At 48.4% G+C, this 15,439-nt stretch overlaps 1 protein-coding gene and 1 non-coding gene across 3 annotated transcripts in view; both read right to left on the reverse strand.

The window, feature by feature from the left end:
- Window positions 1-1,961: 1,961 nt before the first annotated feature.
- LOC135812087 (gamma-butyrobetaine dioxygenase-like) overlaps window positions 1,962-15,439 on the reverse strand; it is a 20,648-nt gene continuing 7,170 nt past the window's right edge. For both annotated transcript variants that reach the window (XM_065325416.1, XM_065325415.1), the window contains exons 7-10: window positions 8,450-8,637; window positions 4,691-4,833; window positions 4,203-4,334; window positions 1,962-3,902 (exon numbers count right to left, since the gene is read on the reverse strand). In XM_065325416.1, the coding sequence (XP_065181488.1) occupies window positions 3,803-3,902; window positions 4,203-4,334; window positions 4,691-4,833; window positions 8,450-8,637 (563 nt within the window). In that variant the 3' untranslated portion in view covers window positions 1,962-3,802. The remainder of the gene's footprint in view (window positions 3,903-4,202; window positions 4,335-4,690; window positions 4,834-8,449; window positions 8,638-15,439) is intronic.
- Window positions 7,152-7,224, reverse strand: Trnak-cuu (transfer RNA lysine (anticodon CUU)). The gene has a single exon. It is a non-coding gene; the product is annotated as a tRNA-Lys (tRNA).

Here is a 15,439-nt window from a genome sequence, read left to right on the forward strand (position 1 = left end):
AATTGTGCCATTTTCGTACTTGCAAGTGGCCATAAGTACAACAACATGTTACATGAGTACTGAGTCCCCATGCCAAGGTGTCCATGCATGCTAGCCTAGAGATCAACATGGAAAAGAGAAAACATTACTTCTTCTATTCATTCGATGACTTCTTTTGTAAAGAGATTTTTTCATTGCCGAATCAGTTTGAGTTACCTTCGAAAATTATCATGTTCAACTGTCCTCGTAATTGTCATACTCGTCCAACCGATGTCACCCTCACCCTGCGAATAATCAGCTTATCTCTCCCGTAGCTCCACCTCTCCTTCCATCATGACCAAACAACTCTACCTCAATTTGTTTAGAGCAATATCCATAGCTTGCACAGTCATGGCTGCTAAAATCCATGACTTCGTAACATGCATCATAATGTAATGTACTGCCATGATTTCTACCCTGCGGTGCATTGAAAACACTATTATATCTGCGTGACCTCTGAACCCTTTACCATGCAGACCACCGGTCACCACCAGCACTGATCAGGTGCATTGCACACGCCTACATACTAGAACTGTGCTACAATCATGTAGTTATGCTCCTACCTCCGAAAGGATGCCAAATTATGCTCCAAATTTTCAACCACCAAATTATGCCAATAATTATGCCGGCATAATCCGCCGGTACCTACCCCCCGGCCCCTTTCCCAAGTCTGTGGTATCTTCGGCCACGTTCTATTGTCTGTCTGATACTCTTGTGTGTACACTGTGTTTCGCAGTTTCTCTGCCTCTGAAAAGCACACCTGCGTGGGTGCGACATGATCCTTTAAGTTTTGTTAACACTGGTATTCGTATGGTATTGAATGGAACTGTCCTCAATTGTGCAGTTCTGGACTGTGCGTATCATGTCTGCCCTGCTGAACACTGAAGTCCCCCAACTGTACTGCTGCAGCTCCTGTGCACGAAGTGCAATGGCTGTAACGTCAAAATTGTCATAATTTTTAGTGAAGTCCTGTTCTAGTACCAAGAGTACATAAACTGTTTATGTACTCTTGCTAGTACAGTGACTACAGGACTTCACTAAAAATTACGCAGTCTATACTGCACATGGCTAGTTTTAGCAGCGCAAGTGGTCTTCTTTTTTTAACGAAAGGTGTGCTTTCTGTTCTCTTTAATTGCTCGCCAAAATGTAATTGTAGAAAGGAAAAGGACATTATGGATACGGGTTAAGAGTAACTCTCCATCACTGTAACATGATACTATAATTATACAGTCAGAAAGTGCAATAACTAGGCGCAAAACTAGACATTCGACGTCCTGCCATATACCACCCAGCTTCAACACATCTCCGTAGCGCTAACCGACAGCCTTCCAACTTGGAAGGTTCAAGATTATGGAAAAGACCAAAGAGGGGAAGGCAAGTGCAACGAAAACGAGCAAAAACTACAGTCCCAACGGAACAAAGAATGTCGATTGTTACTAGACGATGACGAGACCAGTACGATATTTGACAAAGCGGTCGAATAGCTCAGTACTCTGTCAGTTTGTGCCTAGTTATTGCACTGTCTGACTGTATAATTATAGACTATTAGTATCATGTTACAGTGATGGAGAGTTACTCTTAACCCGTATCCATATGTCCTTTTCCTTTCTACATTTATTTATGGCTCAACATCCGAGTTTCAAAAATTAATGCAATTCAGGGAGTCGTCAAATATTTGACGACTCCCTGATGTAATTATTATTTGAACACCATAATAATTACTATGCACGTACGGGGCAGAACAAGGTACAACAGAGACCAAAAATCTTTCTCGTAACTCCGAGTTTCGTGTTTCAAAGAAAACTCATCAGACACTTTGTTTACCATAATTATGCATAATATTGAAATACTACCACACACAAGATTATGGTCTGCACCTCAGCTCCTACAGCGCCTACAGACGAGCAAGAGAAACGACCAGTTCAGACCAAAAATAAAAGCAGTTTAATATCGACATAAACGCAGCGTGACTGAGTACAGAGTAGTACATGGATTGTGTTTGTTGCACACAAGCCAAGCAGCATAACCAGCCGGTCTGACTTCGGGTTTATCGGACGTAACAATTCTTCTTCTTCTTCTTCAGGTATAAAAGATTAAAGTAAAGTTTGCACGTCCGCGTTACAACCGGCCATACAAGTGCGTTAATTAGAGTGTTCAGTCATTCAAAACGAATACGTTGAGTCAGCAGATGGGACACAAAGTCCGCTCCCTAAATTCTAAGAGATCGACACAACACCGACAACAACTAAAATGGAGCGTTAAAGACATGTATGAACGATGGCTCTATCAAAGCGGGACATGATCGGATAGAGGAGATACGCTGGGAGATTTTAATATATGCTAAGACTGTGGTGCAAATGACGTGGCCGAGAGTTGCTACTACAAGAGAATAAGTCAGATAGGTTGGCTGCGGCTCAGGGGTGTGCCACTGCTCGACGCTAATGCGGAGTGCTAAAAAATCATAAAACATAATTTTAAGTACAAAGATATCATAATTGCACGAAAGGGGAACAGCAGGCGCACACCAAGTTGTCATGGTTACTAAAACGGGTAAAATAAGCTAGAATACAAAGGGCTCTTCCGGAAGTACGACCCGGCTAAACGTGCACCAAAGTTCGCCTCCATTGTCAGGCGTAAACAGAAGAAACATCAGGACATTAAAGGAGGCAGCTAAAGCATGCATCCATGGTTAAGAATGCGGGAATGATGCAACATACAAGCAACAACTGCTAAAAAAGGACAGACGCCGAAACTCAACGAAAATGTCGCCATACCAAATGTGTATCTAGCACGTACAGGTACAGTAGTAAACCCACTGCAATGATGAGTATGTTGACATGCAATACGGCATATGCTAACAGCAGTGGGAAGCTAAGTACCTAACACCATGTGGTGTGTGTGAGAGTGTGTGAGAGTGTGTGTGTGTGTGTGTGTGTGCGTATTTGCTAGGGATGTGCATATGCAAGGGATGTGCATATGCAAGGTGCGTGTGTGTGTGTGTGTGTGTGTGCATTTGCTAGGGATGTGCATATGCAAGGGATGTGCATATGCAAGGTGTGTGTGTGTGTGTGTGTGTGTGTGTGTGTGTGTGTGTGTGTGTGTGTGTGTGTGTGTGTGTGTGTGTAAAACAAGGCTAAACGGATGCTATAGAAGACCTCGGCGTGCGTAATGCCGTGGCGGGCAGCAGCTGCTGTAGAGGAACAGGTCCGGTAAAGTAGCTAGGAACATGTGCTAGTTAGTGACTATGAACTGGAAAACTAAAAATCTAGAAATCAGCGTCAAGCTCAAGCGTGCATGCGCACACTCGAGCCGGACAATAGAGTCGGGGTGGGGAAAGTGCAGTGCACACACACTCGAGCCGGGCAATAGGGTCGGGGGGTGGGGGCGGTGCAGAGTGTTGCGTGTTGCGACTGCGAAAGCTCACCGGCCGGCCATATCGCAGCCCTATCGCGGGGGTGAGAGTAAGTGAGCATACGTGCACTGGTTGGGCGTTACAACATTTGATATGTCAGTGTGCTGCCAGTCAAAACGGTGTGCCGGCCACCATCATAGGATTAAGGTCTTACTGAACCCATATCAATATGTGCTTAGCGATAGAGAGCGGTAGAGACACATCCGTCATAATCACGAAGAGAGGATAGAATACCAACGTGTGGTTATCCAGAGGGATAGAGACACATCTGTCACAGACACGGCAAGAGGATATTACGCAAGAGTAGTGGCAGGCGAGCGATGGCCACTGACTGCTTCGAGATGCCATCAAGCCATGCGGGGGTCATGGAGTCTAAACAGAGCTCTCCTCTTGCGGACGACTGGTGCCTCGCAGTACGGAGCGATATTTCGACTGGAAATCGTCCAGGTCGCTGTAGCAGCCTTGCAACTTCCTACAGCCAGCAAGAAAAAACCCAACACAGAGGTCATGGGAGAAGTGCACACACACACAAACGCACGCACACGCACACACACACACAAGGTCAGAGACAAAGCAGCATAGGACAGGCGCACACATGAAACGGGACAGAACCATACGCGTGCACAGCTGCAAACCCGGACGAACACAAGCAAACGCCCAGCCACGGACGGATCCACACCCACCAGCCCCCCCCCCCCCCCCTAGCCCACGTACACACGTCCGTCCGTGCAGAAATAGGAACATGATCGGAGAGAGAGAGAGAGTTCCTGACCTTCGCAGCGCCATCGGGTCGTACGCAGTTCTGCCGTGCATGACACGCCGGTTGTTGAAGATCACCAGCTCGCCGGGCTGCAGCTGGTGTTTGTAACGATACTCATCGCTGCGCACACAGTCGTTGAAGCTCCTGCACAACGGGGGGAGAAAAACCCAAATTTTACGGTTTGTGCGAGACTCGGTTGGACTGAGTTTTCCGCATCCGTAGGAATGTCACCATCCTCAAGGATCAAGGCGCAGATGCAGCTCCTAAAGCGGTGGGAGGTGAGTAGATCAGACCCACCCACACACCAACGATGTGGTCACAGACCAAAAATTCCACTTGCTGCACATCCGTGTGCGAGGCAAGGGATACAACAATACAGACGCACGCACACACGCACACACACACACACACACACACACACACACACACACACACACACACACACACACACACACACACACACACACACACACACACACACGCACACAGGGGAGACTCACTTGTAAGCAGAGTAGAACGGCAGGATCATGTTGGGCGCAAGCTGAAGTGGCGACATGCAGCGGTTGTTCAAGTGTACCTCCTCCACCTCATCACCACCGCTACCTGCCATGCAGATGATGGGAACTTCTTGTGTGTACGTGTGCTGTGTAGCAGGTAGGAAGGCACACACGCACATGCACGCACACACACACACACACACACACGAAGAAAACAACACCAGACTTGCCCATGCGCTCGATTACAAGCCCGGGGAGGGGGAGGAGCACTGACCAAGAGAGGGCGTTATTTTTTCATTTGCTCTCAGAGACAGGGGCACAAGTCGAGACAGGCCACTATTCAAGAGACGGTTCTAATCGCACGAATAAGGTAATCAGACATGGGGGTACCCTGGCACTTGCACAACTGCCGAAGCAGGTTGCGCTTCTGAACAAAATTCTGTACTTGGTGGTAACGCGGAAGTGCAGACTTTACTTTCTACACAGCACAGCTTTCGGACTATTCATAAGTTTGAGGGAGCTGGAGACGGGAAAAGTCTGAAGAAATAATTGACCGCCACCACCAGGACTCCAACCAGGGAGCCTCGCGATGCTCAGCGATGCTATACCACTAAGATATGGTGTAGTCAGCGACTCAGCGTGTTCAAATGCAAACTCAAGAGAGGGTGTAGAGCAAGGTATTCTTCCTGGAACAACATGTTCATCAGTTCAAGTAAAAGGCAAGATCGCCGCCCTATAAACTGGCAATATGAAGCGAGGGGGAACCCTGAGTGTTGAGCTGCTCGGCACACCCGGGCCGGGCCCCAATCAGGGTTCCCCCTCGCTTCATATGCGATCGTTGTCTGTGGTTGGCTGCAGCAGGGGGTGAACAATCGGCGTACACTCTTGGTCATGCAGAGTAAAACTTGCCAGGTCCGGGCAGGTTGGGACCGAGCACTGTCAGTGACTCAGAACATCCATACATACATGTGCTGCCAAGAGCATATACCCCCCCCCCCCCCCCGGGTTACATACTCTTGGTACTCCATGCAAGTCAACATTTTTCTATGTCAAGCGACACCTCGTTTTTTTGGGGTAGTTTTCGTTGAAATGCCAATTTTCGCAGATGGGTCGGAGAGGTGCCCGGTAGACAAACGTGCCTGGATTAAGGGCGTCCGGATCTGGCCAGTTTTCCTGTATTCCTACAGTCCAATCATCCCCCAACTGACACCCTAGCCGCTTTGTGTCTCCCACGGATAGTTGCAGATATCGTGAAAAGTTCACAACAACAGCACATCCTGCATTGTATGACCCGTGCAAGTATTCCTTGCCACACTTTTAGGCGGAAAGAAAGACCAAGGATAGAGAATTAGAAATTCCACAAGGTTTAAAAGAAGTAGGACGATATGTCATGGTAACAGGTGTGTAGACGCAGATCCAAAGCCAAGGTCCTAAAAATTTCAAGTGGGTTTTGAGGAAGTATACCCTAAAATCAAATTCTCACCAGTTGTAATCTTCGGGGTGCCGAGTCGAATGGTCTTGGTCCGAGGACGCTCCCTTTCTCCTTTATTCCTAATCGAACTCGCGCCCTTCCACCGGAACTGGGTGACTGCGCCCTACTAGATAGGGATTTGTATGGAAAAAGTCACTAAAAACGCCGTTTCGTTCTTATAAAAGCACGGATGACCGCGGTTGGTCCACATGTTGTAGTCTTTTGGACCCTGAGTCGACTGGTTTTGGTCCGAAAAGGCTGCGATGCAGCGTTCGGCCCTTATTCCCAATCGAACACGGTTGAGTAAGCGGTCACGTGCTTATGCGTACACCAGTCGCCTGGTCACCGTGCCTGCAGGCTACAATTTTCACATCAAAGTTCAACTCAAAGGTTCAAAGCAGGGAGCCGTAAGAGGCTTTTACGACTCCCTGGTTCAAAGGTTCAACTCGAGTGACATAAACGGGCCCAAACAGGCTGTAAATGAGCACGTGACCGCTTACTCAACCGTGTTCGATTGGGAATATGGGCGGAACGCTGCATCACAGCCTTTTCGGACCAAAACCAGTCGACTCAGCGTCCAAAAGACTACAACAGATGGACCAATCGCGGTCATCCGCGCTGTTATAAGAACGAAACGGCGTTTTTAGTGACTTTTTCCACACAAATCCCTATCTAGTAGGGCGCAGTCACCCAGTTCCAGTGGAAGTGCGCGAGCTCGATTGCGAATAAAGGAGGAAGGGAGCGCGTCTCAGCTTCCTCGGACCAAGACCATTCGACTCAGCACCCCGAAGACTACAACTGGTGAAAATTTGATTTTAGGGTATGGTTCCCCTTTAATTCGGCCAAAATCGAGCTTTCAAAGCCAGCTAGACTGTAGATAGTCAAGAAAAAGTGCAGCAAAACATCTAGCAAAAACTAGGCCATGATGACAAATTGTTGGCCAGGTTGATTTGGGCAAGGACATGTTCAGAGAAAGAAAACAAAATAAAGAAGCGCCCAACGTGGGGCTCGAACCCACGACCCTGAGATTAAGAGTCTCATGCTCTACCGACTGAGCTAGCCGGGCTGCATGGAGGTAGAGTGCACGGTTTGTGGCAAGAGTACGTAACGTGCCAGAGCGTGCAACTCCACTGTCAATGCTGGCCGATGGAATTTCACATTGACGTCTTATTTTTACGATGTATGCATCCCACAAGAAGAGCAGAGAGAATGTGTTGGGACTCGAGAGTTTCACGCACAAGACAGCGATCCGTCTACTTGTGCGACTACTTGTGAACGAAACTTCGAGTCCCAGCTCTTTGTCCCTACACTTCTCGTTGGATTCAGTGCATACAGATTTTCAGGCGTATTTTCAAGTACGGCGAACTCTGGGATGTCTTGCCCGTCTGGGTTGCGGTCATGATGCAGACTGTAGAAGACGTGTTAAACACACGGGGCAGCTCTCATCACGCAGAGGTAGCGAGGCACACGCTCCAACACCCCGAAAAGGACATAAAAAGAGAGCGTGTAACTCCGCAGTCTACAGACTACATGCCGCATCAAACCACTTCCGCTGCGAAGCTTGTTGTGTAGCTCATCACGAATTACAGCCGTCCCTCTTTAACCTGGCACTTTATACACCAGCACCCTCCACAAACCAGCACAATTTTCAGTAGCCAAAAAAAGTCCTCTTCATGCACATTGCAGCAGTAAATCGGATTCGTTAATGCAGCAGAATTTGCGGAGCACACATGGTGCTGTGGTATAAAGGGACCACTGTATATCAGCACACGAAGCACAGAAGCCATATCATTTTTTCGACTAGGCCTTTCATTCCATTGCTCTTCAGGTGCGAATACAATGGTGTATTCGCACCATTGTATTCGACCTGAAGAGTAATGGAATGAAAGGCCTGGTCGAAAAAATGATATGGCTTCTGTGCTTCGTGTGCTGATGTGCTTTCCTCCAACCAGAAACCTATTCAACCCCTGTACACGTAACCAGTCATACAGCGGAGGCTATAACAGTATGAGACATCCAACAGCGCGCTCATTGCCTCTAGTGCGCTGTGCTGCTATGGTGATTAGGAGACGGAACTTGAGACAGCGGACGGCCCATAGGCTAAAATGGATTACCACACCGCCTCCTGGGTGCTGGTCTGGGACCGAGCGGAGACATACATGCACGTACACACATTCACATCCACCCGCACACCCGACCCCCCACCCCCACACACACACATGCACAAACACATGCACACCCACACACAAACACACACAAACACACACACACAAACACAGGATCTCGCCTACCTCCTTATAGCGTATGGAGAAGGCAACCGGCGTTGACGACAAAATGTGGAACGCAGATGGGTTGTTCTGGCGAAGGTGTTCGGTGACAGCGAAGCCGTCGACAAAGATATTCAAACCTTGCTTGTCGGCCGGAATAGAGTGCTTGGGTTTCACCCAGGTAAGATCCATACAGTGTAGAAACTGCAAACCTGTCCATATATACGCATACATATACGCACACACATACACATACGGATGCACATACAGATGTACATACACATACGGATGCACATACACACATGCACATGCACATACGCATACACATACGCATGCACATACGCATACACATACACATGCACATACGCATACACATGCACATGCACATACGCATACACATGCACATACGCATACGCATACACATACACATGCACATACGCATACACATGCACATACGCATACACATACACATGTACATACACATACGCATACACATACACATGCACACACACATGCACATACAGATGTACATACACATACACATACACATGCACATACACATACGCATACACATACCGGACATAAGGAGTTGAAGGACTTGCTTACTGCGGCTTTGATCACCACAGTACATGTACTGGACTTGAAGAGTAATCATGGTAATGGTACGAAAGGCCTAAGGGGCCGTCCGGGGTTACCGATTGTTTTTTCAAAACGAAAAGATTTAGTATTTTTCAGCCCCCACCCACCCACCCACCCTTACTGCATCTAGAACGAAATATATTAAATTATTGATTTCAATAATCACAACCTGGTATATTCCATGTATACAATATGATTCATGAAGGCTATCATCACGAAATTGAACCCAGTCAAGATAGGTAAAGCATACAGCTCAGAGAGGTATGTACAAGAGACAGCTAGCTGTATGAGAAATCAAAAAACATCTGCACTGTCCGTGGCATTATCAAAATACACGACATGATACACAGTGTTCAAGATTTCCTTGGACGACCTCGTCCAAGGATGTGTCCGGTTGACTTCTTATGCTGCTGAAGCTGGTACAGCGTGGAAAATGCGTCGCCACAGCCTTCGTAGGTACATCGGTGGCAAGTGCGCTTCGGCTGCGTAGCATTGGCCGCGGAGCTCCCTTCTCCCGGGGTGGAGATAACGGTGCGTTTCTCCTGGCGAGCCTTGGCCATGTCTACCCTCCGCTGGTTCTCATGAACCAGCTGATAGTGGCGATCCTCATCTCTCTTTGACGAAAATACATACTTGCAGCCATATCTGCATAGCACCACCTCCCGGCTACATAGGGCGGAGTCAATGGCGGGAGACTCCTTTCCAGTAGCCAAGCGGAGTTGGCACTCGGAGAAAGTCATGAAGTGACCTTCATCCTTGCTGCTTGGCTCTGGAGTGAACAGACGCCCACCATTGGCCCGGAGGAGATCGACGGCACCAGATTCTCGGCATGGCAGGCTGCGGCAGCTCACACAGCTTCCATCCGTGCACCGAAGGAACATGGTCAGGTACCGTGACCGTACTGCGTGCTTGCACAGGAAGATGAGCAGGGTGCGCACTGTGCTCATGTCGGCATCCGCTGCAATGTGCCGTAGAGATGACTTGACAAATGTGTCAAGGTTGCCATGATCGGCATAGGCCTGCTGGGCATTTTCACTTGCCACAGCGTGCGCAAGAACAGGGTGGGTGTCGAAGGAGCATTCGTTCCAATACCCACAAAGGATACTGATGGCTTCATCAAACACGGTTGCCTCCTTCTGACGACACTCTGCTTCGGATAGATGCTGCTCACTAGGCGGCGCTTCTCCAGGCTCGTGATTCGGCAATGTGACACCAGTCAGTTTGCGTGACAGAACAGACCATGCATGTTCAATGAAGTTGAAGGCCGACTGACCAGGCGCATGGGTGCACATTATCAGACAGTCTAGGTCAAACTCCTTCCACAGCCGGCCATACGCCAGAAAGTTGACGAGATGGTTTGGATTGTGGTCAGGACCACCATCGACAACGAGAGAGAGGACAGTCTTTGTTCGCAGCTCTGGGACTTCCTCCAGCAGAGTGGCAAGATCCGAAGTGTGCGTCACACTGGTTGAGCTGTGGAACTTAGATGCCCGGCAGAAGACATGGACGGGTCCAGTTTTCGGATACTCTGTATGTACACGCTGCAGCTTATCCTTCCTGTAATGATTATCAGTACGCTGTGGACTGTGACTGCGGGAACGCCTGGCAATGATGGCCGCATCGCGCTGGCAACGGCGTGGTGGTGTGCTCCTGGCACGGCGATGGTGATTGGACTGGTGCTGATCCTTTGCCGTAATGATCATGTAGCCAGACGGGATGATCTTCGAGTTCCTGTACGGAAAGTCATGATCCGGGTACTGCGGTGCATCATTAACAGGAAAGAAGCGGTTGATCTGGTGATACCGAGAAACAGCAAGAGTGCCAACGTTGACCTTGTTCATGTCATCACAGGAAATGACACAGCACTCGGGAAATGTTGCGGAGAACTCCATCAGATACTGCACCTGAGCAAAGGCAAAATGGCTGTCAGCGTGCACCTTACGCAAGGAGTTGTCCTTGCCAGGAACTCTGGCCTGGGTAACTGCATGGTATCGCTGGGCATTGCGAGTTCCGGCTCTAGGTGCGACAAACAACTCGTGGATGGTTGTACGAGATATTCCGCAAGCTCTCAGTGCAGGAACTGTCTTCAGTAGATGAGATCGAATCTCAGCCAGAGAAACACCAAGGGCATTCCCAGTTGCAGATCGGCGACGAGACTGAGCTGCAAAACCATGCTGCTGAAGGAAGTCGGTTACGACAATCACTACCTCTGGGATTGTTTGATACATTGGCTTTGGGCCATGTCTGCCTCTGGGTAGATGATCGGCCACACTGCTGCCACTGACACTGTCAGAAGGTGAAACATTCACCTTCTCCTCAGACAACATCACAATGTCAGCAAATGTGTTTCCAACCCTGTCCAGGGTGAAATCCGCCATGTTCGCAAGAGCCCACTGGCCGGTTGAGACCTGATGGATGCTCATGATAGGGAACAACTTCAGCAATTGCTGCACAATACGACTGGAAGTTGACGCATCAGTACTGGTGTCATGTGGGAACTGGACATGCTCCAGGATGTGGGACAATGGAAGCACATTCGTCATTCGAAGAAGTTGGGCAGCATCGACTAGCTGCTTCACCTTCAACGGAGCACCCACAGCCTCATCTGCTTCAGCCTCATCATGTAGACCCTGAATGGCATCATCCCATGACGTATTGGGGTCCACAACGCAGTCAAGTCGGATGTCCTCAGCACGGGTTCGAAAACGACCGCGAGATTTCATTTGGGAGTTTCTAACTGACAGACGCTGAATCGGATCTTGCAGTTTGCGGAATAGAATGCATGTCTCGGCACATAGCTTGGTGACTGCTTCCATCTTCCTGTTCAGTTGGGCTGATCCTACTGAAGTGAGCAACTGCTGCACGTTTACTGTTATGTTTGAAACCTGAGCAATGGCAGATCGTAATGTATTTACTTGATTGTCCACCTCTTGAAGACTGTTGGCTAAAACTGATTTCTGCCGATTAAACACTGAAGATGATCGGTAGTACTTCAGCTCCGCAGTATACGACAAGTAGCTGCTGGCAGTTTTCTCCAGCTCTTTCATTAGCGTCTTGTTCCCAGTAACTTCAGCAGTGAAGAAGTTGTTCGAGGCAGCACCAATTGCGTCAAAAAACACCACTATACCATCGTTAACTTCAGGTATACGGCTCAGCACCGCTGGCTGACTCGTTTGCTGTGAGCGATTGGCAGAGGTCTTCTCAGAATTGCTACACTTATCGGCTGGCTCAAAATACGATTTGAGCAGTCGCTCACTACCGGTGCTAGCAGCACTTTGTCTTCTGGCGGCTGCAGCTTCCTTCAAAAGTTCCTCACGAGCTGATGAATCAATTGCGTATTTTTCTTTCCAGGAACGCTGTGCGCCAGCAAAGAATGTCTGCTTGTCAGCATCTCCGGGAGCCAAGGTCCACAACGCCTCCACAACGTCATAATAAGTATTGGGACGATCGGGGGAGAGATCGACACGCTGGAAAAACTTCGGTTTCACCTTCCTTCGACCAAACAAAGTTGTTTGAATAGACATCGTTCTAACTTCTAGACATCGCTCGCTTGAGTCCTCCTCCAAAACTATGACCACAGTCCTGTGGAAGCTTTCTTGCCATTCGACTTCTACTTCCTGCTCCGACGTCTCTGTTTGTACGTGCACGGTTCCTCCGCCACTCACGATGCAGGCGTGAGCGGGCCTATCTTGGCGGGCTTGGCCAAGGCTCGTACCGCCGGGTACGACACACACACACAATCGTCGCCAAAACAATCCGGCCAAATGCAATGCTAGCTAGTTCCGGTAGCTGTGCGTAGGCGCTAGGCCGCATGCACTGCCACTGAGGCATGGCACATGCTGCCAGGTGTGCATAAACTCAGTGCAGTGCTCGACCCGACCGCATGCAGCAGGCAGAGTGCAGCGCTCACTGGATGCAGTGACTACAAAAAAAGTTGTAGTATATCTACATTTATACTGAGCTTGTATACAAACTCCAATCTCTCCCCACACAACACTCCAGACTTGTATTTTGCATATAACAGGTACTTCGATGACGAGAATATAAACTGGTATATAAACTGGTATATAAACTGGTATATAAACTGGTGTATAAACTGGTATATAAACTCCTTTTTTTTTAGGATTACACTAGTGACCTGCAGTCCGCCTTGATGGTTTTTCGACATGCACGACGGTCCCAACTTCAGGATCTCTTTCCCGTCAACGATGAAGAATACAACGTCGTCCTTTGTAACATGTGCCATGTGCTGCACCTGACGTTCGAGGCTGTCCTTCTTTCGCTGTTTCAGCACTCCGTCTGTCAAGCGCAGCACTCGACATGTGCGGCTGAAGAGCCCCGCGGCCGGCCCGCGTGCCGCTCCTCCTGCGTTTTTGCATGGACATAGAATGCAGATAGCAGGGGCGACGGAACTTCACTACTGATGGTTTTCCAATCGATGTTCTCCTTTCCGCGTCCCTCGCAGAGCGGACGGAACATGCGCAGCCATAATCCGTGGCACTGCCAGTGTTCTTAGAAACTGCTGCTTGAATAATGACATCGTGATTCGTGGTCGTCCTCAGAAGAAACGTTTGGGAGTCGATTCAACAGGCTCGTGCTGATTCATTTTACTCTTACTTTGGAAAGGAGACGAACTCTATGTCTCTAAAGTCTAATGAGCAAACGGTTCTTTTACAGAGCCCTCGGTGAGATCTGCGCGCGGTAACGGTCACTAGCACTGTGAGGTAACTGGTTCAAACTAACTTACTTGGCGCATAGCTGTTACTTCCGGTGTAACTAGTACTTCAGTACTAAACTGAAGTCACAAAGAGTGTGTGATGGTACTGCACTGCATGTACCATGTGTACTGCACAGAGTCAGTGGTAGCCTTGCACTTGATCCGCACTGGGTTGGTGAAAGGAAGACTCGTCGAGCCATGGTTGTGGGTTGGAATTCCAATCTCTACCCTTGTGGGGGAGAGGGGAGTTTGTATATCAGCTCAGTATAAGCATAATATAACCTACTCAGTTGATTATATGGGAAATATAAACCAATATACAAACCTCGGCTTCGCCTCGGTTTGTATACAGGTTTATATTTCCCATATAATCAACTGGTTAGGTTATATTATATACGTAGATGTAGGAGTGGTGCTCAAAATCACACCTCGGCCACCTACTTTGCCCAAGGTGTACGTGTACGACCATGCAAGGCCAGCTCCCAAATCCGTTGCATGCAGCTAGGTTGGTAGTGCATGCACGCACACGATGTAGCCCGAAACGGCGCATTGCATGCAGTCGACTACCATACCAAGCTTCACATCCACAGTACTTTTTGGTGCAGTCGCGTATGATCTCCACGACTCGACCAAAAATCTACTGGGAAGCCGTGATTATTTTTCTCCTTTTGGGCTTGACCTTTTTGATGGAAGAAAGCCCTCCGCCAGATTGAGGACCCTGACGGTGACGACAGTCATGCCAGGAAGGATAGACTCGTGCCACGGTAGGTGTCGAGAGGTGCTCCATTTCCACTGGGTTACTTTTATCTTGTCGTCCGTTCGACATTTATTTGCCTGTGCTGTCGATGATCGTGTGGTGACAAGATGGCCGGATGATCTTGTACCAGTACTCGGAAAGCACCAGGACTGAGTGCTTCCAAGCGCTGTGTCCGTCTACAGATACAATCATGTAGACCTACATATTGTGTGAGCTGAGTGCTTAAGTGCTTGTACGACAATATCATACACATTACACTCGTACATGGCTCGTGGTTTGTGCATTCAATAATTATTTTCAAAACGAAAACCCCCAAAACCCACCCACCCCCAAACGAAATCTTTTCGTTTTGAAAAAACAATCGGTAACCCCGGACGGCCCCTAATCAAAACTATAATAATGTATTATGGCTTCTGTGCTGCGTGTGTTGGCATACACATACTTCGCAGTACACATGCACAGTCCATGCACTTATGCATACATATGGACATACATATGGACATACATATGCATACATATGGACATACATATGCATACATATGGACATACATATGGACATACATATGCATACATATGGACATACATATGCATACATATGCATACATATGGACATACATATGCATACATATGCATACATATGGACATACACATACGGACATACACATACACAATGTCATGTACCTTACACTATGCATACGTACACATACACATACACATAGAGTGAGTTCGTGGATTATTTTACAAAAAAAGTCGTCTTTGCTGTAAATTACCATAAACAGACAGACAGTCTGGAGGTCAGTCATACTCGTGCAACCCCCCACACCCACACACACACATACACCCCCACACACCCCCACACACTCTTCCCCATGCATACCCACACATGTGTGCACACCCACAG

The sequence above is a fragment of the Sycon ciliatum genome, chromosome 3 (genome assembly GCF_964019385.1).
Source record: "Sycon ciliatum chromosome 3, ocSycCili1.1, whole genome shotgun sequence".
Lineage (NCBI taxonomy): Eukaryota > Metazoa > Porifera > Calcarea > Leucosolenida > Sycettidae > Sycon > Sycon ciliatum.